Source organism: Orcinus orca, chromosome 4 (genome assembly GCF_937001465.1).
Source record: "Orcinus orca chromosome 4, mOrcOrc1.1, whole genome shotgun sequence".
Taxonomy (NCBI): Eukaryota; Metazoa; Chordata; class Mammalia; order Artiodactyla; family Delphinidae; genus Orcinus; species Orcinus orca.
In genome coordinates, this window is record NC_064562.1 from 118,195,260 (window position 1) to 118,222,566 (window position 27,307).

At 46.4% G+C, this 27,307-nt stretch overlaps 1 protein-coding gene across 1 annotated transcript in view; it reads left to right on the forward strand.

Annotated features, from left to right (window-relative positions):
* Positions 1–27,307, forward strand: part of STK32B (serine/threonine kinase 32B) — a 353,263-nt gene that overhangs the window by 272,450 nt on the left and 53,506 nt on the right. Inside the window, exons 5-6 of the mRNA XM_004269626.4 lie at positions 8,332–8,369; positions 25,233–25,322. Coding sequence (XP_004269674.1) covers positions 8,332–8,369; positions 25,233–25,322 — 128 coding nt within the window. The remainder of the gene's footprint in view (positions 1–8,331; positions 8,370–25,232; positions 25,323–27,307) is intronic.

Below are 27,307 nucleotides of genomic sequence, written 5' to 3' on the forward strand. Positions count from 1 at the left end.
ATTTCATCCCCATTTTACAGATGAGGAAAACTGAGACCCAGGCAGGCGTAGAGTTCATGTGTGAAGGGCTTTAAAGCTTTATCCATCATCGCAGGCTGTCCTGCGGTCCCTGCAGGGCGTGGGCAAGCACCCTATCCTTCTTACAACTTCTATTGTTTTCCATATGCTGTGCAGTGGCGCTTAACTTGAGGAGTTCACAGACTGACTCATGGACAGACCTTTGTAATTTAGTGTTCCTAGAGCAACTAGAAAGAAATAAATCTGGGCTAGGTGGGTCTGCGTGGGCTTCACGGACCCTTCCTGACCTGCCTGGGAAGGCGACGCCCTCATGGTGTCTAGGGCAGTGTGTTGTTGGCCTCACCCATCCATGAAGGAATTAATTGAGCCCAGTGCATCCCTGAACCTGTTTGTAAATCCTGAAACTCTTGAATTCTCCATGAGGTATACTTGGCAATTAGCTGAATGCAATTTACACCCAGGCCCCGTGGAGTGGCATAGCCGTTTGAATGTAATGAATCAATGTCAACCATGCCGATGCTTGTTCTTTGCAGGATGAAAGAAAAACCAACAAACCCCAAGCATGGCTTGACAAGATGCCTTTCTCTCCCGAAGGATAAAGGGAGAGGAAAGTGATTTGAGTTGCAACAAGAGGTTTTAAGCCAGATGTAAGAAAGAACTGACTCACCAGGCTGTGTGTACATTTAAAAAATTGTTTCCATACCTTTAAATCAAGACCTGGGTCTCTGACTGGTACATCCAGGCTCTACCATGAACTCTGTGACCTGGAGGAAATGTTTAACTGCTCTCAGCTGCAGTCTTGTTGTCCAGTAAAATGAGGATAATAATATTACCTACCTGTGTTAGTTTGCCTGGGCTGCATACAAAGTACCACAGACTGGGTAGCTTAAACAACAGAAGTTTATTTGCTTATAATTCTGGGGGCAGGAAGTTCAAAGTCAGTGTGTTAACAGGGTTTCTTCTGAGGCCTCTCCTTGTAGACCACCACCTTCTCCCTGTGTCCTCACATGGTCATCCCTGTCTGTATGTACAGCAGAAATTAACACAACATTGTAAATCAACTATACTTCAATACAATAAATTTTAAAAAATAAACACTTTTCCAGGAATGGGCCTGAGGCCTGTGACAGCTGTGCCTTATTCTGAAATTGTGTCCTCATGACTCTTCCGGGCTCCTCTTTCCCTCTTTTTGTACAAGTACAGTGGTAGTGGTTGCTAGTTTGCTTTGATGCCCTTGATGGTTTTCAAAGTTGACAGCCACATCTCAGCATTCACTTTTTATTTTTGAGATTATGTTAGAATATGGACTCCCAGATACCGGCCACCAGCACTGTGGGTACCAGAGGGCAATTAAGGGAATTTGTGTAAGAAGGGACAGATGTATGTTTTGTAAAGCCATTCGGGTCATATTAAAAAAGAAATACAACCTTGTATGTGGGTGTTGTAATAAAGAAACATATCCTGAAATCCAAGTAACATAATTTTGCTGACCAAATATCATAGGTATTATAGCCATGCTCCTGCAATTATGAGATTCATTTTTTTCTTGAGTATTTCCCCCAGGTAGAGAACATTGATCTAGAGGCAAGTTGAGAATGGGTCTTGTCTGCTGACATGTGACCTTTGACCCTCTGTATATACTTCTTTCTTCATCAATAAAATAGGAGTAGTGAGTGATACCTGCCTCTAGAGTTGTGTCAGAATTGAGCGGGGTGACACAGAAGGTGATGCCACAGCCCCTGATCCGAGAAGCCACACTCCTTGTGAAACCCATGTGACCTGCCCACGTGATGCCCAGCTCACAGGAGGCTCTCCAGGAAGTGCAGCTGTGAGTCGCATCAGGACTTCTGACAATGTGGAGGCAGCGTGTTGGGGGCTGGGGGCCGTACATGGTCCCTGCCCTCCACAGGAGGCGGGAGAGAGACAGGAGAAAGAAGTGAAACCTAGCCAGTAGCAGCAATATGCGGTTTCAGAATCGGTACCCAGTTTCTGGAAGGACAGTCCACACCAATATGGTGAGAGATTCCAAAACGTGAGAACCAAGTTCATCAGCCTCCTGCCCCCCATCGGCTTGCTGCTGGATGGGTGCCAGCTGGCCACAGAGGTCCACGGCCGAGGTGAATCCCACCCATTCAACCCTGGCTCAGTCACTGCATCCAGCCTCCCTCCCCAGTGCCCGTTCTGGTAGCTCATCCCCAAGACTGAAATGTCTTTGCTCCTTCCGTTACTAACAACAGGCGTGCATCCTACAGGCCTGGCCCTTGGCTGGCTGCTCTCATAAAACCCCACCTACATCAAACGGAATCATCTAGTACCCAGCCAGCCTGGAGGAAAATCCCAGGTATGGCCTCCTAAGTCTAACAACCTGAAGTTGGCTCCATAATCAAATAAAGCCCCTCATAAGTGGTCTGAACCCACCTGTCTAAACCCATCTCCCTCTACCCACCCACCTCTAACCCACCACTCCGGCACGACCCGTCTTCTCCAGCCTCAGAGCTGGCCATCCTTCCTCCTGTCCCCAGTCCTGCCTGTAATGCCTTACATGTAACTCCTTGGACAGCAGTGAGGAACTACAGAAGCTTCTGGATGACATGACTGGAACTATCGAATTTGCATTTCAGAACACGATAAAGATAAGCTCCTGTAATAGATAGGATGTAGGTTTAGGTGCTTTAACAATAGGCAAAAAGAACGACTAAAACAAACAAATCCTCACCGTAAGTACGTGGAGTATGTGTTGTTTTCCAGTTTACAGCTGAGGAAACTGAGGCTCGCCCTGGGCATTGTGCCAGGACCTCAGGGCCAGCAAAGTCAGGACTGGAATGGGACCGCTGTGTGTCCACCTCCTCCTGCATCACTTCTGTGATGTCAACAGCATCTTCTTTCTCTAGGGGTAAAATACCCACAGAATTTCATTTCACAGATGCGACTCTTTTTCCACCGGGTTTTTATTTGTCTTTATTGCTGCATAAGATCATGGACATATAACACTCAGAGACCCCCAGCAAAGGCACACGTGCAGAAATGGCCCCAAGGCCCGTTTTTGCAGTCTGGATCAGAGCCATTTCTGTGCTTTATTTATTTATTTTTGCGGTACGCGGGCCTCTCACTGTTGTGGCCTCTCCCGCTGCGGAGCACAGGCTCCGAACGCGCAGGCTCAGCGGCCATGGCTCACGGGCCCAGCCGCTCCGCGGCATGTGCGATCTTCCCGGACCGGGGCCCGAACCCACGACCCCTGCATCGGCAGGTGGACTCTCAACCACTGCACCACCAGGGAAGCCCCCTCCCTTTTTTTTTTTTTTTAAAATAGCCCAACTGACATTTTATGCTTTGTTTTATTTGGGGGTCAGGGGATAATTCAAAAGCAGAACCAGGTTTTATAGCCTCGCATGCACACTTTCTATCAAAGTATCATTTTGCCCAGCTCTGAAATTATGGGCCTGTCCTCGGAAAACATTGTCGCAGACTTGCCCGTCCTCGCAATGCTTCTAATGCCCTTTCTGAACACACAGGCCCATTTTCAGCAGGATGACGTGCTTGGGCTGAGATATGATCAATGTGAAAAGTGGAACCAGAGGAAATGGTCCTGGAACCCACTAACCTAGAGGCTCTGATAAGATGCTTTGCCCATAAAATGTTATTCTTATTAAATCCCGAACGAATCAGGCTCCCGTCTCCTACGTGAGGCTTTGCCTGGTGAGTATCCTCTGAAAGAGATCTAATTCACTTTGCTAAAAGTTCAAGAATCCACCCCTGAGGGCTCCCTAGCTCCTTTTCAAGAGCAGAGATAGGACCCTCATCGTTATTTATTTCAGCACTTCTTACGCACTGGGAGCCCTGCTAAGCCTTGTGTGATAGCACCTCCGTGTATACGCCCAGCAACTGTCAGATAGGGACCGTCATTCCCATTTTCCAGATGAGGAGAGTGTGGCTCAGAGTACGTTGCCCAAGACCATACAGCTATCATAACAGTTTTCTGTCGCTGCGGAACAGATTTCCACTAAATGAGCGGCTTAAAACAAACACAAACTTGTATCTATGTATTTCCTCAGAGTTTCCACAGGTCAGGAGTCTGGCCACAGCTTAGCTGGCTCTTCTGCTCAGGGTGTCACAAAGCTTCGACCCCGGTGTCCACTGGGCTGCACTCCTTTCTGGATCTTTCTGGATCTTTCCCAGGCTCTCCTGGTTGTTGGCAGAATTCAGTCCCTTGTGGCTACAGGAATGAAGTCCCCCTGTTTCCTTGCTGGCGCTCAGCTCCTAGAGGTGCCCGCAGGTCCCTGCCATGTGGCCACTCCCACTCCAGGCCACCAGGACTCAGTCTGATAGCCTGTAATCATGGGAATGACCCCACCACCTTTGTCCTGTTCCCTAGGCTGGACAGATGTCACAGGTTAAACCACTCAACCTCCCAGCTTTCCGTGGACTCATCTGCAAGATGAGAGCTTGCTCCCAGGTAGTGTCTAACTGACTGTTTCTTGTCATTCACATGTCAACCTAACGTCACGTCTTCTGAAAGTCCTTCCCTGGCCACCTACCAAAAGCAGGTCTCTTTTCTAGACCCTGATTTGTTCTCTTCAGAGCACTTGTCTCAACTTGGGGTCGTGTCACTTATTCACCCCCGTCAGCCTCCTAGAAGCGAGTTCCATTTGCTGGGTCTGCCTTGTTCACTGTTGCAGCCCCAGTGACCATGGAAGGGATGCCCCCAAGATGCTTGAGGACCATTGACTCCCCTCCGTGCTAAGAGCTGACACAGAGGCATGTGTCAGACATTTAGGAAGCAGAGGCACAGGGAGGTCACCCCGATAGCAGGAGAGGCGCCAGGGTGTCAGACAGTCTGCTCCCAAGCAGGATTAGCCTGGGCAGGACACCCTCTTTCCTTGGAGCCATGGGGTCTAGTTTACCAAGCCACTGATATCTGTGCCCCTGTTTGGTCCTCATGATATGAGAGGCCATGAATGGAGGCCTTTCAGAATGTGGGCTCTGATGGATGGTGGGCCTATCCAAGGTCACACCGTGGTCAGTGGGGGAAGCTGGCTGCCACTTGACATGTACCCACCTCCTTCATTAGCTCTCTTTCTTCTCTGCCAGATGTGTAGCCTCCTGTGGGCTGCTACAGCAAATTATCACAGAATTGGTGGCTTAAAAAAAAACGCAAATTCGTGACCTCACGGTTCTGGCCAGGACTGAAATTAAGGTGCCAGTGGGGTCAGCCTTCTCCAGAGGCTCCGAGGGAGAGTCCTTTCCTTCCTCTTCCAGCTTCTGGGGGTCCTGGTTCTCCTTGGCTTGTGGTCTCTGCCCCTGTCTTGACATGGCCTCTTCTCTGCTTTGTGTCTGTGTCCAAACCTCCATCTCTTTTCTAAGACGGCAGGCATTAGGACCCCCCAAACCCAGGATGATTTCATCTTTCCTTGAACCTGCAAAGGCCCTGTTTCAAAATAATATCACTTTCTGGGGTCCTAAGTAGACGTGAATTCTGGGGGGACACTCTTCACCCTACTACACAAGGTCACCTCTCCTTAGGTCGGCCACCACTGCCCCATCTTTTCTTGGCTCTGACACCCTGGTCCCCACTGGTCCATGTGATTCCCTGGCCGGCCGTTCCCTCTCCAGCTGCCCCAGTTCCATCTCCCCCAGGCTCCAGAGCAGTCTCCCTGCACCGTGGCTTCTATGCCACCCCACCTGCGTGTCTCCCTCTCCCACTGATTCTGAGCTTCCAGAGGGGAGGGACTGTGTCCCCAGCTCTCTGCCCAGACCTGCCAGGAGGAAGCATTTGAGGGCTATCCCGGGAATGCCCTGGAAGGAAAAGGAAGAAGTCAGAGGAGGGAGTGAAGGATGAAGGAGGAAGAAAAGGAGCGGGGTGGGCAGAAAACCCCAAAACAGGGCAATTTCAGCATCAGCAGAGGCGGCAGCTCAGGCCAAGGACCTTGCAGGCCTTTTGGGCTCATGGTCTTGGTCCAAGGCCAGCTCCTCTGAAATCCGCACACCCCAAACAAGGTCATCGCAGTTCTAGAGACACCTTAAAGAAAGGATGCTCTTGGTCTTCCCTGGTGGCGCAGTGGTTGAGAGTCCACCTGCTGATGCAGGGGACGCGGGTTCGTGCCCCGGTCCGGGAGGATCCCACATGCCGCGGAGTGGCTGGGCCCGTGAGCCATGGCCGCTGAGCCTGCACGCCCGGAGCCTGTGCTCCGCAACAGGAAAGAAATGCTCTTGAATATTTGCTGCTGTGTTTTCATTCTTGACAAGTATTTATTTTCCCTTCTCTCACCTTTTCTGGAGAAACCCTCCTGGGAGAGGCCCTAGACAGGGGCCAAGTGTTTGCTGATTTGAGCCACAAACACTTGACTCCAGGTCTTCCGTCTTTTGTTTTAATTGTGTGAGCTCTCTAGTTCATCCTCCCCCTGGGGACTCCCCTAACGACCAATCTCTGTTCACCAGGGACCTGTGTCTGTGAACTTGGCAGCTGGGGTTCCATTGGCTTAATGCTCATCAGTATTCACAAGTCACAATGCAAATGAAAATTTAAAGCTATGGTATGAGTGTATCTTTCTCCCCCAAAGCCGTAGGCATTACCTCATACTGTTACAAATAACCATGGTGTGTTTTCAGGTAGAATTGCTATTTGATAAACTCATGGGCAATTGCTTTTTATTTCGAAGAAAGCTGTCATTAGTCTCAAAAGATTTAACATTTACTCTAAATGAGTGAGTGGGGCTTGCATTTCTAAAACCCATGGCTTTAATACAAAGCTTTGGAAAGTGTATGCATGTTAATGATGGGTAAATCAGAGCTGAAGCTGTCCACTGAGTTTCTCCAAGGCTGTGTTTCTCTCACATTCATTCTTCCGTGTTTCCTGTGTGTTGACAAAGGTTCTTTTCCCCCTAAAACTCCACTCAGGGTCTTCTGATGAGTTCTTCTGAAACCCAACCTTGTCTTTTGTACTTCTGCGTTGTCTCTGCATCGTCCGGTCTTAGCAAGAACCTGCTAAGTTGGTTTAGCCAGAATCCCCCATCCTCCCGACCTGATCATCTTCTGATCAGGTTGCTCATCCCCCGGGTGGTTTGATCCCCCTGGCCTGCCATCAGCAGGAATCCTGAACCCCTCTCACCTCTGATGTCTCCTCTTAGTAACTTTCCATCCACCGATCCCCACCTGCTCCTCGGCTACAAATCCCCACTTGTCCCCCTTGTGTTCAGAATTGAGCCCAGTTCTATGCTGAGGTGTCTTTTCCCCTTTGGTGATTGCAACTGAATAAAATCTGTCTTTACTGCTTTAACTACTGTCCTGGTTTTTCTTTGACTGTGTCTGCTGGTGACAGACGCCATGCTAGGGGTGCAGAAGTGAAGAAAGCAAAACCCCTGCCTTTGAAAAGCACAGCTTGGAGTTGGGAGCCCTTTGCTATAATGATGACATAGAGCAGAATTTTCCAGAAACTCCCCAACCGAGATTTCGCTGCACATGGCCCGCTGTGTGCAAAAGGGATCAGCAAACTTCTGAAGGACCAGATAATAAATATTTTAGGCTTTGAGGGTCACATCAGTCTGTGTTGTACATTTCTTTTCATTTTTGCTTTGTGCATGTGTGTGTGTGTGTCTTGTTTTGTTTTTTACAATCTTTTAAAAGTGTAAAAGGCCTTCTTAGCTCACAGACTGTACAAAAACCAGCTGATTGCTGGGTGTGATCTTTTAAGAAACTGAATTGACATCTTCAACCCTGATTTAGTCATCATGAACGTGCATACACTTTCCAGAGCTCCATGTAAAAATCACAGATTTTAGAAATTCAAGCCCCATTCACTTCTTTACAATAAATGTCAAATCTTCTGAGATTGTACAAAAACTGGCAGAGGCTGTGGACAAGGATGACGAGGACAAGTTACTGAACCTCCCAGAGCCTCAGTTCCCAGGTCTATAGAGCAGAGACCATTACACCTGGGAGGTTTAGTACCTAGCAAGGTGGGAGGGCTAAATTCCATCAGGAAGGGTAAGTGTCTGTACTCACCAGTAGAGACCCTGTGCTCAGTGAGCAGTCATTCCTGGGCCTCAAGAGGCCAGAAATCGTTAAGAATATTGAGGAGAAAAATATTCACACAATAATCCACTTGCAGTTCCAGGAAAAGAAAAGGGAAGGAAGCAAGAACACGGGGCTCCACTATCATAACAATCACTCTTCTGCTCCCTGTCTGAGCCCTCATGCCGGGGGAGAGACAAGCACTCGAGGTGTTGTCAGGCATTTATCCCCAGTTGTCACGTTTGTCACGTGCTCCTCCGTAGGCTCCAGAAATCACATTTTCAGCTTCTTTGTTTTCTCTTACAGAGACATCAAGCCAGACAACATACTGCTGGATGAACACGGTAAGCCTGTTATGAACGCTTTCTAGAGACTATTTCAGTGGGAACTTTGAGGCTCTGGGAATTTGGTCCTGGTCCTGGTGAGTTGGATTTTAGGGTTGACTAGAAAGCCTTCTTTTGTTTCAATCCTAGTGAATGAACAGCTGTGTAAATTTCTGGTCTGTGTCCTGCTGCGGTGAGTTAAGTCCAATGTATTTGATGGTTTCATATCTAAAGACATCACCATTCACGTCCTGGTGTGAGGACAACAGAGCAGAAATGGGAATGGGATACAAGGTTGGAAAGCTCTGAGCCTCCCAGCCCTGCTCTCCGACCTGTGAACCCGGGGCTTCAGAAATGTCACTCACCTCTCTAAGCCTCAATGTCATCTTCAGTAAAATGGGGAAAATGATACCCACCTTCCAGATTGTCATGGGGATCAAATGCGATAGGGTGTGCTTGGCAAGCTAGAAATCAGTAATCACTAATCCTCTAAGCCTTCCCTCACCCAGGCTTCTCAAGCTTTTATGTGTGTACGGAGTGTGCGCATCTTCTTAAACTGATTCAGTGGAGTGAGGTGGACCTGGGGTTCTGCATTTATAACAGCTCCCAGCTGAGGCTGACACTGCAGGTCCATGGAGAAGGCTCCATGTCAGCGGCTCTCCAACTCTGGTCTTATCGGAATCCCCTGGGGGACTTGGTAAGAATCAGAGGCCAGACCCTGTCCTGTTTAGAGAACCTGGGCCTCTGTGTTCTGAGTCAGTCCCAGGGATGTGGTGCCCAGTCAAGTCAGGACAAGTCCAGGGCACAGCCCAGCAATGACTGCCAGTCTACTGCAGTCCACGCCAAAGGCAGCTTTGCAGCCAACCATCATGGCAGTCTTGGAGACTAAATTCCCCGATGTTGCTTCAGGAACTCATCTCCCAAGGGCTTTCGGGGCTGTGGGCTGGAGTGAGCAGACGGGGATTTTTCTGCTGTGCTGCTGAATCTTTCAGGGATGAGTCTGCCGCCTCATCTACACGGCTCCTCTGACCTACCTCCCCCACTCCCTCCCGCAGGCTGCGGCTGTGGCTCCAACCCGAAGCCCCTCTAGGACTTGTGTGTGTCACCAGTGTGTCTCAGGGAATCCTGCCTCGTTGTATAAGCCCCTTGGTACTGGGAGACAGAGTGGGAGTGGTGGATGGGACCATCTGGGCTCCAGTCTCCTGCCAGAGGCTGAAACCAGCCCAAGTGCTTTGGGGCAGAGAGGTGAAATCCCTGTGCTCCCGAATGGAAGGTCAAGGATGACCTTAGGTTGCCGGGGGGGAAACTGAGCAGAGCTGAGGCTGCAAATCAAGGTCCCCAGTATCTAAAAGGCAGGAACCCCAGACCTGGGTCTCAGCTGGTCCCCCAACTAGCTGTGTGTCTTCAGGCAAGTTGCAAAACAAGTAATACCGCCTTGCAGGGTGGCAGAGGTCTAAGACAAGATGGGGAGGATGAGCCACTGTCCCAGCACCAGGACATCAAGGTGCTCGGGAGGGCTTGTATTAGCTTATAGCTCTCAGCCTCTCCTGTCCCTTCTCTGCTCAGATCACAGAAGCAGGTGAGGTGGAAGGAGAAGAGGCACAGGCTGGGTGACGCAGGACCCCTGGCAGGGCTGTCCTGGAAACCAGGGGTGTGGAGGGCAGGGTTCTGGCTGGGATCCTCACGGCCCCAGCCTAGAGACTTGAGAGAGACTTTTGGACAAAGACCTTTCAGGCCCTGGGCAGCTTTCCAGAAGCAAAATCAAGGCAGGAACGCCAAGCAGTAGGAATAATTCAGCCGTTTCCTCTAGGATGAAATGAGACTCAGCAAGCCTGTGGGGTTAACCAGGGCCTGCCTGACGCCGTAGTTCCTGCCCGATGCTACAGCCTCGGGTCAGAGCTCACACAGCCTTCTCCGGGTTCCCTCGTTCCTGGGCTCCTGGATCTCCGTCCATCCCTTCCTACCTCCCCTTCTGTGCTCGTCCTCACCTCTCCCCCTCAGCCCTTTCCCACTTTCCTCCCAGATCTCCCCATCCTTCCCCACCTCCCACATGCCTTACACAGTGTCCTGACCCTGCCCTCTGGCTTTGCAGCATCCCACACACTCCCCAAGGATTCGAACCCTCCTGTCTCTTCTCTAAGCTCCTTTTTCATCAAGCTTGCTGTCGAGTCAGAGCACTGAACACTACTTCATACTAAGATGTGAATGGCTGATGCCCTCCCCTCCATCAGCTTTAGCATCCAGTGAGTGCCTTTTTGGGCAGTGCAGAAGGAAAATCAGGAGCAGAGGATTCTCAAAAAATACAAAACTTCTCCCCTAGGAGAGAAAGACAAGAGAGGAGACTGTGGCTATGTTTTTCCTTCCCCTGATTTATGACAGGAGATAGATGCTCATCAGCTTTTCTTTCTTTTTTTCTTACTTAGTCATTGTTGCCTTTTTTCCCCCTCCAGCTTTATTGAGGTGTGATTGGCAAATAAAAACTGTATATGTTTAGGTTGTACAATGTGATTTTTTAAAGGTGTACAACATGATGATTTAATACACATATACATTGTGAAATTAACAACACAAGGTAATGAACGTATCCAGCACCTCTTAAGGTTACGTTCTTATTGTGTGAGTGGTGAGAACATTTAAGATCTACCCTCTTAGCAAATTTCAACCACACACCACAGTATTATTAACTACTGTCACCACGCTGTACATTAGATTTCCTTACCCTGTTGTTAAATGCATTAAAAAAAAAAACAGCTTGCAAAACAGATAACTATTTCTATTTAAAGAGTTTGCTGATTGATCTCATTAAGTGTTTTCTCAGAGAACAAGTTGGTTGCTGTGTTTACAGTGAGTCATAAGCATAATTAAATAAATGCATTCATATTTTATTCAAAATGTTCAAGATCTGCTGGTTATACAAAATCCAAGGCTCTCACAGAAGCGTCTCTGCTCCCCCGGTGTCTGCTCTGCTTCCTGATCTTTCAGGCTGGTTTTATCTCCTAGAATGGGCGCTAATTCTACTCTGAGATTTGGGGTCTCTTGGCTAGCAGCAAAAGCAGAGGGAGACCGTACCTGGAGGTAAAATGAAGTTGAAGGAGGATGTACATCATAGCACAGTGTGAGAGGAAGAGTTGAGAGTGCTTTAGGGCTGAGGGCAAATTGCTCTAGGAAATGGGGAATTTAAAACTGTAGCGGGAAGGGGAAGGGATTGCATTCATTTTCTGTTGGTACAATAATGCTGGGTGATGAATAACCACATGAATTTAATGGCATAAACAAGAAGCATCCAGTTAGCTCACAGGCCTGTGGGGTTATGCTCTTGTAGACAGGGCTTGCTCCTAAGACTGAGGTCCTGCAGGGTCAGCCAGGCAGCTACGGTGACATTGGCTGTGCTCACTCCCATGTCTGGGGGTCGCCTGGCTGCCAGCTGGCACACCGTGACCTTGGCTCATTGACTGGGCAAGTCGGCCCAGCTCCTCATGGCTCACCTTCTGGCAGGCCAGCCCTGTGTGACCTCGCGTGGCCATAGCAGAAACAGAGGCAGGGAAAGCCCAGTCCCTTAAGCCACCACCTGCATCACATTTGCTGCCATCCCAGTGGGCAAAGCAACTCACAAGACCCCACCGGGTCGGGGTTGAGCACTGCCAAATGACATGGCGAAAGGAAGGATACAGAGGAGGAGGAACTGCGGAGATTAATGCAGTCATCCAGCAGATGGGCAGGTGGGGGGCTGGTCTTTAACACGTGGGAGCTTGACTTTCCCCCAGATGAGCAAAGAGCCGGGAGTCAGAGACAGAAGGGCAGTGCCTGCGTTTTGCCCTGAGTGTCTACTGAGGACCCTTGGTCAAAATGTACTGACCATATACTGTCAGCTTTCTTATCTGGGGTTTCACATTCTCGAATTGAACCAACCTCAGATGACAAACATTCAGGAAAACAACTCCGGAAAGTTCCAAAAAGCAAAACTTGAATTTGCTGCTAGCTGACAACTATTTACATAACATACGCATTGTACTTACAACTATTTACATAGCATTTACATTGTACGAGGTATTGATAGGTTAAAAAAAAAAAAAGTATATGGAAGGGTGTGCCCAGGTTATATGTAAATTGTACACCATTTTATACGTGGGACTTGAGCCTCCAAAGATTTGGGTATCAGTGGGGGTCCTGGAACCAATCCCCTGCAGATACTGAGGGACAACTGTAGCTCTGTCCTCTTCTGTATGCAAGAAAGTAATTCCTTCACTTTTGCAGACCTGCCATAAGCCAGGTGTTGTGACAGGCGACCCAAGGACACAGACCCCCTGTGGCCGAGGACATCGTGGTCTAGGGTGGCGCTTCTCAGCCACGGCTGCACGTCACCCAGGAACCGTAAAAGGTGCTGATGCCAAGGTTCCACCCGCAGAGGCACTCACTTGACTCATCTCGCAGGAGAAAGTGCTGGGCGGGGTGTGTGGGGGGGTGAACGTGGGGTTAAAGCTACCAGGTGGTAGCTTTAAGGTGTAGCCAGGGCTGAGGGAGGGACAGAAAAGTAAACAGGTGATTCTGACCCAGCAGGGTCAGTGCTGGGACGGGCAGGGGTGAGGCTGTGCCGGAGCAGAAGGGCAGTGAAGCTGGGGGAGGGGGAGGGGGAGGGGAGGGGGAGGGAGGACTTTCTGGATCCTCCCTCCAGAGTGTGGGCACCAGAGCATTTGGGAGCAGAGCATTCCAGAGGGCAAAGGAGAAAGCTCCACTGGCCAGAGGACAGCAGGTTGTGAGGCGTAGAACTCATTCTTTTCTCAGGGACCTCGGGATGGGCGCTTGGGGATCAGAAACCTCACCTGGACGTTTAGTAACAGGTGACACAGCAGCCATGCCAGCAGAGTGAATCTGTTTTCTCATTGTATCCCTAAACACCCCAGTGCCAGGATCCAGACAGCCAGGGACAGCTCCTGTGCCCCAGAACCCCTGAAATCATTCAGCCTAGCCAGTCCTAAGCCTGCTTGCCCTGCCTTGCCTGTTCCTTCCCACAGAAACCACCAGAAAGGCTCTTGGCCACATTTCCTCCCTTCTCCCTCTGTCTCATGACTAACGCTAGTACTTCCCTGGGGGGACCCACATGGTGTGATGTGACCCGTCCTCTTAGGAACTGTGAATAACAAACTATCTTTTCAATGGCAATTGTCTCCTAATCTGCGGACTTCACTTCTAATTTTCTATTAACAGGCTCTATTTCAGAGCACTCATTCACTGGACTTATTTCAAAGAATTTCCTCTCCATCTGTTGCTGACATATTTGTCGGCAAGTGTTCCCCAAAACGGCAGTGGCCAGCAGCAACACCCCCTTATCACTTGTCAAAACACTGTATGTGCTGTGACATCCCCCTCACGAGACTCCAGGAAATCAACAAATCAGGCGCGTGTTGATTCTGAAGCCTCAGATGCAGGGATTGGAGCAGCTGAGATGGAAGTGGGAAAAGCCACCCAGGCAAATTGGGGGGGCGGGCAGAGGTGTTTCTGCTAAATCAGAGGGGCCAACAGTGCGTGTCATTACTCTAGACGAGTTTAAGGATAGAGCTTAGGAATGTGGCTTAAAGCTAGCCTGGAGTCCTTGGGAGGTTGGTAATGACATTCTTTCTGAAGACTGCTGGGAGTGGAAGTGTCTAGCACAGGGTGATGTCTTAAAGTCCTGAAGACCCAGAGCAGGAATCTCTGAGGACCCCCAATAAATAGCCCCCTGTATTAGTTTCCTAGGGGTGCTGGAACAAAGTCCCACAGATTCAGAGGCAATAAACAGCAGAGATGTATTGTCTCCCAGTCCTGGAGACTAGGAACCCGAGGTCAAGGTGTCCGCAGGGCTGTGCTCCCTCTGAAGGTGACAGGGAAGGGTGTGTGTCATGTCTGTCTGCCAGCTTCTGGTTTGGAGACACGCATACTTCTTTGACTTGAGACGGTGTAACTCCAGACTTCAAATGGCATTCTCCTTCTGCTTCCTTTCTGCTTCCAAATCTTGCCTGAGTGCATTTGAAAGGCAGAAGCTCAATCTTGTCCAGAACCCTAGCTGCAAGGGGGTCAGGACATGTGGTTTTTCTCTCTTTCTGGTCCTTATAATACAGGAAGCAGGAAAGAATGGAGTGGAAAAGGATGCTAGGTATCAAAATATAGTCTCTATCCCCGTGCCTCTCAGTCATTGCAAAGAGCAAATCATGGCTGAGAAAGTTTATAAAAACCTCCCTGTAAACCTAATTCACTGTGATTAGTATGATTGCATAAAATTACATGCCAACACAGAGACATGGAAGGGAAATGATTGATCAGGGAGCCATGGCTATGCTGTAGTAACTAATTAACCCAAAATCTCGTGACTTAACATTAAAAGCCGCAGAAGTAGAGAAAAGGGGAAAGAAACTCAGAACTGTTGAGCCCTCTCAAAAGCCTTGGGGGAGGTAGTTTCCAAGCAGCATCAAATCAAATAGGGTGTGAAGGCTGGGCAGGTTTTATGAGATCACAATATATCCTGGGGGAAGGCGTTGAAACTCGTCTTGGGTGGGAGTTCCCCCGAATCTCAGCCTAGGAGCTCAAGAAATCCCACACGTGTTGCATTTCTTGTACCCTGCTATTGCTTGTTCAGCCCCGCACAGGGGGAGCAGGGACCACACAGATTTTTTTTGTTTTTTGAAGATTTATTTATTTATTATTTATTTTATTTAGTTTTGGCTGCGTCGGTCTTAGTTGCGGCACACAGGATCTTCATTGTGGTGCGCGGGCTTCTCTTTGGTTGTGGCATGCGGGTTTTCTCTTCTCTAGTTGTGGTGCACAGGCTGCAGGGTGTGTGGGCTCTGTAGCTGTGGTGCGGGGGGTCCAGAGCACGTGGGCCCTGTGGTTTGCAGCACACGGGCTCTCTAGTTGAGGCCCGCGAGTTCAGTAGTTGAGGCGCGCGCGGGCTTAGTTGCCCTGCGGCCTGTAGGATCTTAGTTCCCTGACCAGGGATCGAACCAGCATCCCCTGCATTGGAAGGGGGACACTGGACAACCAGGGAAGTCCCACACAGATTGTTTTGAAAGTCCTTCTTTCCCATCCCATGTCCAAGATAGGGGAGGAGGTCAAATCAAATAGAACAGAAGAAAATCAGAGGGTCATTCATTCTACGTCAGGCAAAGGTGTGCCCCGAAACAGAGTCAATCTTTGGTTGAGGTAAAGCCAAATGAAGACTGGATAAGCTGGTGCCTTGGAATTTGATTTGGTTTCTTTCTTTCTTTCTTTTCTTCTTCCTTCCTTCCTTCCTTTTCCCTCTCCTCACCCCCTCTCTCTTTCTGCCACTGTCCTGCAGTACATTCACTGTCATCTCCATGAAGGCAACAGGAAACAGTGCCCAGGATGTGTGATCCTGAGGGAAGTATCACAGCCAGGGTAGCATCACACTGACATCTTGGAAGTACAGATATTAGCAGTGAGCATGTGAGCCTGTCATGCGCGGGGCAGTTGAGTCTACAGCAAGGTTCTCATCCTCTTGGGCATCCAGCTGTGTCTTTTCAGCAGCACCACTGTGACCTCTGGCTTAGGCATGATGTAGACCCTGTAAACCAGCTAAGGTGGGGATAGATGTTCCCACGAGGCTTTACTCCAAATTCCAGGGAAACAAGGCAGAAAATAATGTGGGAGGAGATCATCTCTTACATATGGACCCCCTGTCAGCCTAACTCCCAATCTAGTGCCCTCTGGTGGGCACTACCTTAGCACTCACTCCCAGGAATTCACAGCCACGAATCCAGTCTTGGCTTCCCGAGGATAGATCCAGAGAGAACTCACTCTGCAGGAAACAAAGCCTGACGTTCGGTTGACTATCCCGTCCCAAGCAGACCCCATCTTTTCCTGGATTGTGGCCTTGTCGGTCCCACTGAGAGCACTGCACTGCCCTCACTCATTTGGTAAATACCCACGCGGGTTTGGGGTTATTTCATTACAGGGGCTGAGAGGGGAGAAGGGAAGGGGGAGTGGCATGGTGGAGCAGGAATAGACACTTGTGCAATGTAGCTGCAGACGAAACAGATGAAAAGTCAGCAAAATTCAGGAAGGCTTTGGATGTTTTCTCCTGGAATATACAGGGAAGATGCAGGAATCAGTCTTCGAAGTAGGAGTCCCTGTTACTGGTAATACTGAGAAGATTCTCTGCATTGCCAGTTATACCGCAATGAGGGGACTGTAGATGGGACTTTAGCCCCGTGTAATCTCCATCATCCCATCCCCCAGTTCCATGACACAGGTAACTGGCACATCCTTAGTGTCTGCAGTTCCAAGCCCCCTCCACCCATATGCACAGGTAGGAGGTGCTCATTAAATGATTGCTAAGTGAATGAAGAAATGAGTGAGAATTTTTCCAAGTCACATGGATGTCAAGTACTTTTGTACTCGGAAAATAGCCCAAGTTACAGGTCCTCGTGGTGCCAATCCTGACACTGGCACCAGTGATTACAAAAACCGTGGAGAGGGTGGCTGAGTCCCATCAGCTGAGTCCAGCTGAAAAAGTGACGTTGCTACAGTTTTAAAAGTCAAAAATTGAAATGGAGTGTTGTCAACTCCTGTAAATACCATGATAGCCTTAAGAAGTAAAGAATGAAGAAAGGTGATAGGATTGCCTACCATATTTCCTTCATTCAGTCTTTTGTTTGGTCAGTCGATCAGCCAGTCAACAAACACTTGATAAGTACCTTTTCCAGGTCAGGCCAGTGCTAAGGTACTGGGGACATAGAAATGAATGAGGGAGGATTCCTGGCCTCAAGGAGATGGACAAAGTGACAGATACAACATGGTGAATGCTAGCATGGGAATGACAATGGAGGGGACTGTGGAGGTACAGGTCGGGGCCCAGAGGAGAAGCCTAAACTAGTCAGTCTGCCATGGATTAAATGTGTCTCCACCAAAATTCATGTTGAAGCCTTAACCCCCAGTGTGATGGTACTTGGAGTTGAGGCCTTTAGGAAGTAATAGGGTTGGAGTCCCCATGATGGGATTCGTGCCCTATAAGGGGATGAAGGGACCAGAGCTCTCTCTCTCTCCACCATGTGAGGTTACAGCAAGAAAGCTGTCATGTAAACTAGGAAGAAGACCTTCACCAAGAACCCTACCATACTGGCACCCTGATCTTGGACTTCCAGCTTCCAGGACTGTGAAGAATAAATGCTTGCTGTTTACACCACTCAGTCTGTGGTAATCTGTTTTAGCAGCCCAAGCCAACTAAGACACACACACCCCTCATGGTAGTGAGTCTCCTGTTAGTGGAAGCAAGCAAGCAAAGGTTAGATGTGCATCCAGCAGTAATATTACTCTCCAGCCAGGTTTTGAAGAATGAATGGAAATCTGCGAAGCAGAGGGGAGGAAAAAGCATTCCAAATGGTGTCAGAGTCTTGGAGGTGTGATGAATTTCCATGAGTTCAGAGAAAGGAGAGAAGCAGGGCTGGAGTTCAGGATTCATAAACAGGTCTGGGAGGATGATTATTGATTGTTGATTCTCTCATTAAAACTTGTACTAACAGATCTCACACAGTATCCTGGGCTCCTTCTCTCCCTGAATTTTGAATGTTTTTAATTTACAGAAAACAAATAGCTGAAAAGTCAGTTCATATTTGCACATTTTGTAGTAAATTTCCATCCTCCTTAGAAGGAACTCAGAGACCTCATATGGCACTAATTTTCACTTTCCCACATCTTGACTCAACTGTTAAAGGAGACACACCAGGAAGTTACAGCTCATCAACTCACGCGGTACAGAAACCAGAAGTGGAATTCTGCTGTCTGGCGCTCCTGTTGGACGTGAATTCCCTGTAGACTGGTCGGCTTCAGAGCTGCCCCAGATCCTCCACCCCAGAGGGCCTGAAGAAAGTAAGGGCTGGGCTGTGAGACTCAGCTCTGAAGGGGCAGCGTGGGGTGGAGGGAAATGCCCGCCCCGGAAGAGGCTGGAGACAAACAGCTTCCCACGTATCAGCTGCTGACCGTGGATGAGTCACTGGTCTCTGGAGCTTCAGGCTACTCTTCTGTAAAAAACAGGGTAGCCATACCCCCCTGATAAGAGTACTTAAGGATTAAATGCGCTTCAGCACCAATTATGTACCAGTTATGCAACCCTAAATGACAGCAGCTTAAATAGATGGGGGATACATTGTTTTTCTCCCTCTTTATCAGTTTCCCTGCTTTGACTATTGCCCCTACAATCCATACACAAGCCAAAGTGATTCTAAAGTGAGTTGGATTGTATCTCTCTTTCTCAAAACCCTCTCACTTGGAGTAAAAGCCATCTGAGCCCCTTTCCCACTTTCTCTCTCTGGCCCCCTCGCTGGTCCCTTGCAGGGCCTTTGTGCTGCCCATTCCCTCTGCCATCACACTCCTCCCCCAGAAGTCCAATGGCTTGCTGCCTCTCTTCTTTGGGTCTTTGCTCAAAGGTCACATTCTCAGTCCCTATCTACCCTGTTTAATGCTTACAACTACCCTACAAGGTACTTATTAGTATTAGAAGAATCAGAGGCTTATAGAGTGGAATAACCTGCCCAAATCTCAGGGTAAGTGTCTGCATCAATTAGGACACCAGCAGTGTGTGGCAAAGAACAGGGAGCCCAACTCAAATAGTCCTAAACAATAAAGGGTTTTGTTTAGCTTGTATAACTGAAGCCCCGTGGAATGTGGCTTCAGGCAGGGTTCGCTCAGGCTTTGGCACCATTTCTCTGCCACCCTTGCAGCTCTACTTTCTCCAAGGATAGGCTTCATCTTTAGCTTGTCTTTCTTCGTGGAAGCCAATGGCTTCTACAGTTCCTGGGGGGTCAGGGGGGTAGTTATATCCCCACATCACACTGGCCAAAGGCAGAGAATATCTCTTTAGGTAGCTCCTGAAAAAAAAGAAAGAAAACTCTTCATTTCCTGAATCCCTAGAAAATCATCTCCCCAGTTTTCATTGGCCCCAATTCGTTCATATGCCCAACCCTGAGCCAACTGTTAGAGCCAAAGGGTGAGGTTAGCCTGGCTGGCTGCAGCTGGAGCCACATGCCCCATTCCACAGCCAGATGTGCAGGGATGAGTAATTGCTGAGATAAGGGGATGTGAGTGGCCACAAACAGCAGATGTCCCACACAGGAGCACAGCTGTTTGTTTTTGAGCAATCTGACTCTAAAGACTGTTCTTAACCACAGTGCTCTAAGCCCTTCAACCAGGGAAAGGACACCATCATTGTATGCAGATGATGTGCTTCTATGCCTAGAAACACCAAAAGGCTCACTAGAAAAATTATCAAAATTAATAGCGGGTTGTGAAATTTAAGAGAGACATAATTGCTTTTCAAAGACTCACAAAAATTTTTTAACGAAACAGAAGTAGTTTTCTCTTTGGTAAAAGTCTAATCTCTCCTCCAGTGATGTTTACTGTGACCCCAGCTGCTTCTACTTTGTTGCTCCTCATCTGTGTGGCCCAAAATAACCCCCCAAGTCCACATAACAGGTGACAGAATTGGAGGGTAGTGGAGGGAAGGAGGGAATTCTCATTCCCTTTAAGGAACTATCCTGAAAGTTGCAAATATCATTCTGTTCATATCCCATTGGTCAGAACCTTGTCACATGACCACAGCCAGCTGCAAGGGAGTCTGGGAAATATAGTCTTTAACTGGGTGAGCATGAACTCAGTTAAAAATTCTATTACTACCTAGAAGGGGAGATGGGATATTGGCAGATAATATCTTATACTATGGATGATTAATAGAGTAGCCAAATAGGAGATAAATAAGCAAAACTTAAGAGCTTTTTATTGTACTAAAAACAACTAAGTATAAAAAGAAAAGGAAAATATTTTCATTCAGAATAGTGACCAAAACTATATAATATCTAGGAATAAATTTATCCAGGGAGTTACAAGGTCTAAATGAAGAGAACACTAAACATACACTGAAGGAATAAAGCTGAGTGAAAGACAGAGCATGACCTTGGGTGGATTACATGTCCACACTTCTCACATGAATGCATAATTTAGTGTAATTCCTATCAAAATCTTAATGGGAGTATCTCCTAATTCATCTCCAAAAATAAACATTTGAGAATAAATATTCTTTTCTATGTTTCCAAGAAAACATGGAAAAGAAACAATCATGAGGGTGACCACTCTCATCTAATTTTACAATGGGCTACAAATCTATTGTAATGAAATGAGTATAGTTCTGGTCCAGCAATAAACAATAGGTCAGTACAACAGAAGAGAGAATCCATATGCAAATCCACATATATGTGTGACTTGATGTAAAATGAAGGTCACATTACAAGTTACTGGGAAAGGATGAAATTTTCAAGAAATGTTGAAACAAATAGCTATCTATTTGGAAGAAATAAAATCAGAAACTGTATCATACCATATAGAAAAATATAATCCATATGGTTGGGAGATTTAACTATTGATACAAAATATAAATTATATATATGTGTCTTATAAGAAAATATTGAGGAATATGTAAAATCTTGGGGGTAGAATAGGTTTCTGGAAACTGGAAAGTTATAAGAAAAATAATACTCAGAAACTATAAAAATAATATATTGTTTGAATTCTTTAAACTTTCATATGGAAGAGATACTATAAAGTCAAAAAAAAGCAATAATCTAGAAGAAGATATTTGCAGTAGATGGACCAGAGAAGAGGGTAAATGTATTGAATAGTCAAGGAGCTCTGACTGAAAATTGACCAATATTCTAGATAGGCAGTTTGCAGGGATACTGGTCACATGAAAACTATGCAGCCGCATCAGCACTGAAATAACATTTCTCATCATCTGATAATAGCCAATAAGTAAAATTATTGATAACAGTGAGTGCTAGTAAAAGTGCAGAGAAATACACACTCATATTCTGTTTATAGTACCATAAATTGTAAGTTTTGGGAACATAAAATGCATACCCTTTAACTACACGCTTCCACTTCTGGGAATTTATCCAGTCAAAATAAAAGTAGCAATATGTAAAGATAAGTTCAAGAATACTACTGCTGCATATTTTATAAGAACAAGACAAACAATTAAGCAAACAAAACTGGAAACAACCTGAGTGCCATAATAGGAGAATTGTTGAATAAAATATGGTATAACCATATATGGAATACTCTGCAAATACAGGTCCACAATTTCTTATCTGAAATTATTGGAGTCAGATATGGTTTCATAACTCAGATATTTTCAGACTTAAATATATACTTGTATTAAATAATATATATAATAATATGAAAATAGTGTCTAACATAACATATAATAATATTTTAAAATATATGCTGTATATTATGTTATATACATAGTACTGTATACTATGTAGCAAGGCTTGGAGAGCATCTCGTAATCAAATATATAAATATTTCTGTAGCAAAACATGACTTTTCACCCTAAGTAGAATAAATAAAACTATGAAGGGCTTCCCTGGTGGCGCAGTGGTTAAGAATCTGCCTGCTGATGCAGGGGACACAGGTTCGAGCCCTCATCCAGGAAGATCCCACATGCCGTGGAGCAACTAAGCCCATGCACCACAACTACTGAGCCTGCACTCTAGATCCCGCGTGCCACAACTACTGAGCCCACCCGCTGCAACTACTGAAGCCCACGTGCCTAGAGCCCGTGCTCCACAACAAGAGAAGCCACTGCTCGCCACAACTAGAGAAAGCCCACGCACAGCAACGAAGACCCAGCGCAGCAAAAATAAATAAAATAAAATAAATAAATTTATTTTTAAAAATAAATTTAAAAAACTATGAGGAGGACTTCCAGGTCAGATTTTATCACTAAATGAATTACAAAACAACAAAACAAAACAAAACAATGGATTTCGAATGGAGGTAGGGACTGTGGATCTCATAGGTAGACCTACATATATTGATTTGGAAATATGTCCACAATACATGGTTAAATGCAAAAGTGACTCTTAGAATGACACGTGGAGTATTGAGCTCTTTATTGTAAGAACAAAGCCAAAGTCCTAACGTATGTGGGTATACGTCTGCATAAGTGAGGGGAGAAATAATGGAGGAGCTGTATGAATCAGGGTGGTTATATGGCAGGGAAAGGAGAGATTCAAACACATGTTTGTATTCTGTGATTTATTATAATGAGCTGGCTTTACTTTCATAATGCAAATATTAAAAAATTTTAAGAGGAGGAGAAATGAAAGAAAACCAAATAAAAACTATATTTGAAGATTCCAGAATTCCCTCCCAGCAGTGCTACTGTGTTTGGAACTGTTCAGGTGTGGGGTGCAGAAATGACTCAGACGTCCACCTACTTTCACATACCTCACAGTGGAAAACAGGACTGTGAATTTACTTGTTTGTTAGTATTAGAATTGAGGCAATAGAGGATGCAGGAGTGGACTGGCCCTAGCTGGAGAGGGGATTGGAGCCACGCCTTGGCATGCAGTACTGCTAAGAGTAAATGCTTATACGAAATTCCCTACTTCATGTGTGTCAGTATGCTCTAACCATTTCATATGTATTAACTCCCTGACTTCTCCCAACAGCCCTCTGAGATGGATATTTTGTTATCATCATCCGCATTTTACAGATGAGAAAACCAAGGCTCAGGGAGATTATTTGCCCAAGGTCACACAGCTGGTCACAACAAAGCTGAGACCCAAACCAAGGCAGCCTGTCTCAGAGTCTGTCCACCCAACTACTCTGCAGATAGGACCATGGATGGCTGAATGGGAGGGATGCTCATCCGAGCCCCAGAGGCTGGAGCAGACTGGATATGTTCTAGAGATGCTACCTGGGTGGGGACACTGTGTGTCCGGCCAGAAAGGGTTCCCAGCAAAGGCCTGGCTGGGTGACCTAAGCTTCATCCACAAGCAGCTGAAGGGCACTACAGATCATCACTGAGTACCTCCTGCTGCATCTCACCCGGGGGCACCGGACAGAGCGCCTAGCAGAGCAGCTTAGTCACACATCGGTGCTGGCTGTTGAGCCTGAGATTTGGGATTTGCATGTGACACCACTGGTGCTTTTTCCGTCCACCGTGGCTGATCACATCAGGCACGCCTCTCCCATGAACCTCCCAGCAGGCCTCTTTGCACCTGCTCTAGTGGGGGGGTCTGTCCATCTCTTGGAGGTGCCCTCCAGGCTCTCCCAATGTCCCAGTTTTGTGTATGCCACCCACCTATGTATTTAAGCCCCACCATCCCAAACACAGCTCTCAGATTTGGTGAAAATCCAACCATTTTCACAAAATGATGTGATGACAAACAGAAAGAAATGTGATTGCATTTATATCAGGTATTCAAGGGTCTCAGAGCTGGTTTTATTTTATGTGTTTTTAAAATTCTGTAGTGCTTTACAGTTTTCAAAAGTTTCACACACATGATTTCCTATAATCCCATAATAACCCTTTTTTTTATCCCCTACCCCTTCCCTCTCCCCGCTGGTGACCACTAGTTTATCCTCTACATCTGTGAGTCGGCTGCTTTTTTGTTTTGTTCACTAGCTTGTTGTATTTTTTAGGTCCCACATATTAGTGATATCATAACGTTTTTGTCTTTCTCTGTCTGACTTACTTCATTTAGCATAATGCCCTCCAAGTCCATCCATGTTGCTGCAAATGGCAAAATTTCATTCTTTTTTATGGCTGAGTACTATCCCATTGTATATCTACACCCATTGTACCTCTTCTCTATCCTTTCATCCATTGATGGACAGAGCTAGTTTTATTTTATGTTCCAAATCCCCAGAGAGCCAGTACTCACTATTTTGGATTTTCCTCCTTCTCACCTCTCACCCTCTTTCTGTCACTTTCTTTCTTTTCCCCTTTATCCTCACATCTCCTTGTCTCCTTCCTTTTCTGTCCCTCTTCCTTCCCTCTCAGGGTTCTTCAACACCCACGTCCCATCTGCTGTTGTTACTTTAGGCTGGATGGAAGGTGGTCTCAACCCCCAAGCCCCCTCCCTACTCAATTCATCAGGTACAGTACTAAGGCCCCCGCTGACCAGAGCAGACAGACAGCAGAACAAGGGTGTCTTCAGGGCATGAGAATCCTCTCTCCATGCACCCTCTCCCAACCCACTGTTTTCCTGAGAGAGGGAGTCTGGACTCTCCTGTCTCATTTATTTATCAGGAGCTTTCACTCTCTGGACCAGTGCTGCTAAACTTTAATCCATAAAAATTTCATTATGTCTTCAACATATTTGTTTATTTATAGATAATATGCATGTACCACCAAAATTCACATTATAAAACCTGCATATAAAATAGACTTTTTTTCACCTCACATATTTATATATGTATGTGTATCTGTTTTTTGGAGGATGAGCATATTTAAGTTCTACTATCTTAGCAAATCTTAATTATACAATACAGTGTTATCAACTATAGTCACCATGTTTTGCATTATCCTCAAACCTTATGCTTCTTAGAGCTGAAGGTTTGTATCCTTTTACCAGCCTTTCCCTATTTCCCCCTCCCCCAACCCCTAGCAACCACTTTTCTACTCTCTGTTTCTATGAGTTTGACTTTTTTTTTTAGATTCCACATACAAGTGAGACCATGCAGTATTTGTCCTTCTCTGTCTGACTTCTCACTTAACATAATGCCCTCAAGATCCATCCTTATTGTCCCAAATGGCAGTATGTCCTTCTTTCTCAGGGCTGAATAAATTCCACTGTATACACATACCGCACCTTGATCCATTTGACTGCTGATGGACACTTAGGTTGTTTCCATAGCTTGGCTACTGTAAATGATGCTGCCCAAAATAGGCACTTCTAAAGTATCAGTTAAAATACTAATGTAAATAAAAGTTCTAATATTTTCTTCCTGCCCCACCCACCGCTTTGCAGACCACAACTTTAAATCAGACAAGGAAATAACCCAGCTGCCTGCAGCTCTTGCTAACTGTGGTTTCTGATTCTCTATCTCCAGGACATGTTCACATCACAGACTTCAACATAGCGACAGTCGTGAAAGGCACAGAAAAGGCTTCCTCCATGGCCGGGACCAAACCCTACATGGGTGAGTATTCCAGATCCCCGCAGGCCTCAGCATTCCTCTCCTGCTTCATCTCACCCCTCCCTCACCCACCTCCCATCCCCTCACCAGACCCCAAACCATGCCCAGTATGTGCCGTGCTCTGTCACACCTTTGGCCCTTACCTAAGCTGTCTCCCCTGCCAGGAAGACCATCTCCTCCTGTGTTTTCTAGACAACTCCTACTCAGCCAGAAAGGTTGGCTCCAGCTTAGGGAAAAACAAACAAACAAGTAAACAACAAACCCTTCTTTTTCCTTAAAGTCCAGTAGTGTTGCCAGAATACAATTTTGGTGTTGGTCATTTTGGATCTATATTCTCAGGTACACAGTGCTCTTGCAATGTGGTTTCAGGTTGGTTTTTCTTTAGGACTTTTCATGGAAATGTCATTTTTTTTAGTACACATTCTTTTCCTTTACTTTTTCTTTGTTAAGGATGCCTATTATCTGAATGTTGGGTCTTCTTTGTCAGTCTTCAATATTTGCCATTTTCAAATCTTTCTTATCTCTTTCGTCCTATGTTTAAATTTTTTCTCATTTTTTTTCTTTCTCTTTACTTTAAAGCATTCTCTGTTGTGTTTATTTGCTTTGTGTACTTTCTAGTGAAGTATTTATTTCTGAAATAATTTCCCTTTGTTTCTATTTTTTTCCTGAGTTCTTTTGCCAGATTTCTGAGTATTTAAATTATAATTTATGTGTTCTTTCATGTCTTGCATATTTTTTAAATGTCTATATTAGTTATTAATCCTTAATGTCTATATTAGTTGTCAATTGTTATATGACAAACCATGTCAAAACCTAGTGGCTTAGAACGATAACAATTGTATTATCACAATTCTGCCACTTGATTTTTTTTTTAACATCTTTATTGGAGTATAATTGCTTTACAATGGTGTGTCAGCCTCTGCTTTATAACAAGATGAATCAGTCACACATATACATATGTCCCCATATCTCTTCCCTCTTGCATCTCCCACCCTCCCACCCTCCCTATCCCACCCCTCTAGGTGGTCACAAAGCACCGAGCTGATCTCCCTGTGCTTTGCGGCTGCCTCTCACTAGCTATCTATTTTACTTTTGGTAGTGTATATATGTCCATGCCACTCTCTCACTTTGTCCCAGCTTACCCTTCCCCCTCCCTGTATCTGCAAGTCCATTCTCTAGTAGATCTCCATCTTTATTCCCATCTTGCCCCTAGGTTCATCAGAACCATGTTTTTTTTAGATTCCATATATATGTGTTAGCATACGGTATTTGTTCTTCTCTTTCTGACTTACTTCACTCTGTATGACTGTCTCTAGGTCCATCCACCTCACTACAAATAACTCAGTTTTGTTCCTTTTTATCTGCCACTTGATTGAGTGGTTCTTCTGCTGGTTTTTGTTGTGGTCACTCATTCAGCTGCTGGGTCAGCCAGGACAGCTGAGATAAATGGGCCCCTCTCTCTGGGTGGTCTTTCATATCAAGGGGTCTAGAGAGAGCTTGCTCACGTGGTGGCAGCGGTTTCAAGAAGGAGAACCCAACTCCCACGTGCCTATCAAGGCTCTGCTTGCTTCACATTTCCTGATGTCCAACTGGACGAAGCAAGTCACATGACGAAGACCAGGGACCACATGGGAGGGAACCGCACTGGTCATGGATACCAGGCAGCCTGATTCATTGGGGAGCCATTTATGAAACAATCCACCACACTGTCTTTTCTGAGGTGCTTTCCTTGTACAATGTTGTTCTGCTCTTTATTCTCCTTTCTCTTATAACTTGACATGGAATTTGACTTTGATACTTTTCTGTTGCTCATTTTCACGTAATATTAGTTTTCCTGAACCTTTATAAGATGGTGTGGCTCAGGGTAGCTTTTCTAACAGACTTGCCTCTTCTGTTGTTTAAGTGACATGTCACATCCCAAGGCAGCTTGCTACCTGGGATTTCCTTGCCCACTTCCACTTGCCCACTTCTATCTGGACCTCCTCTTT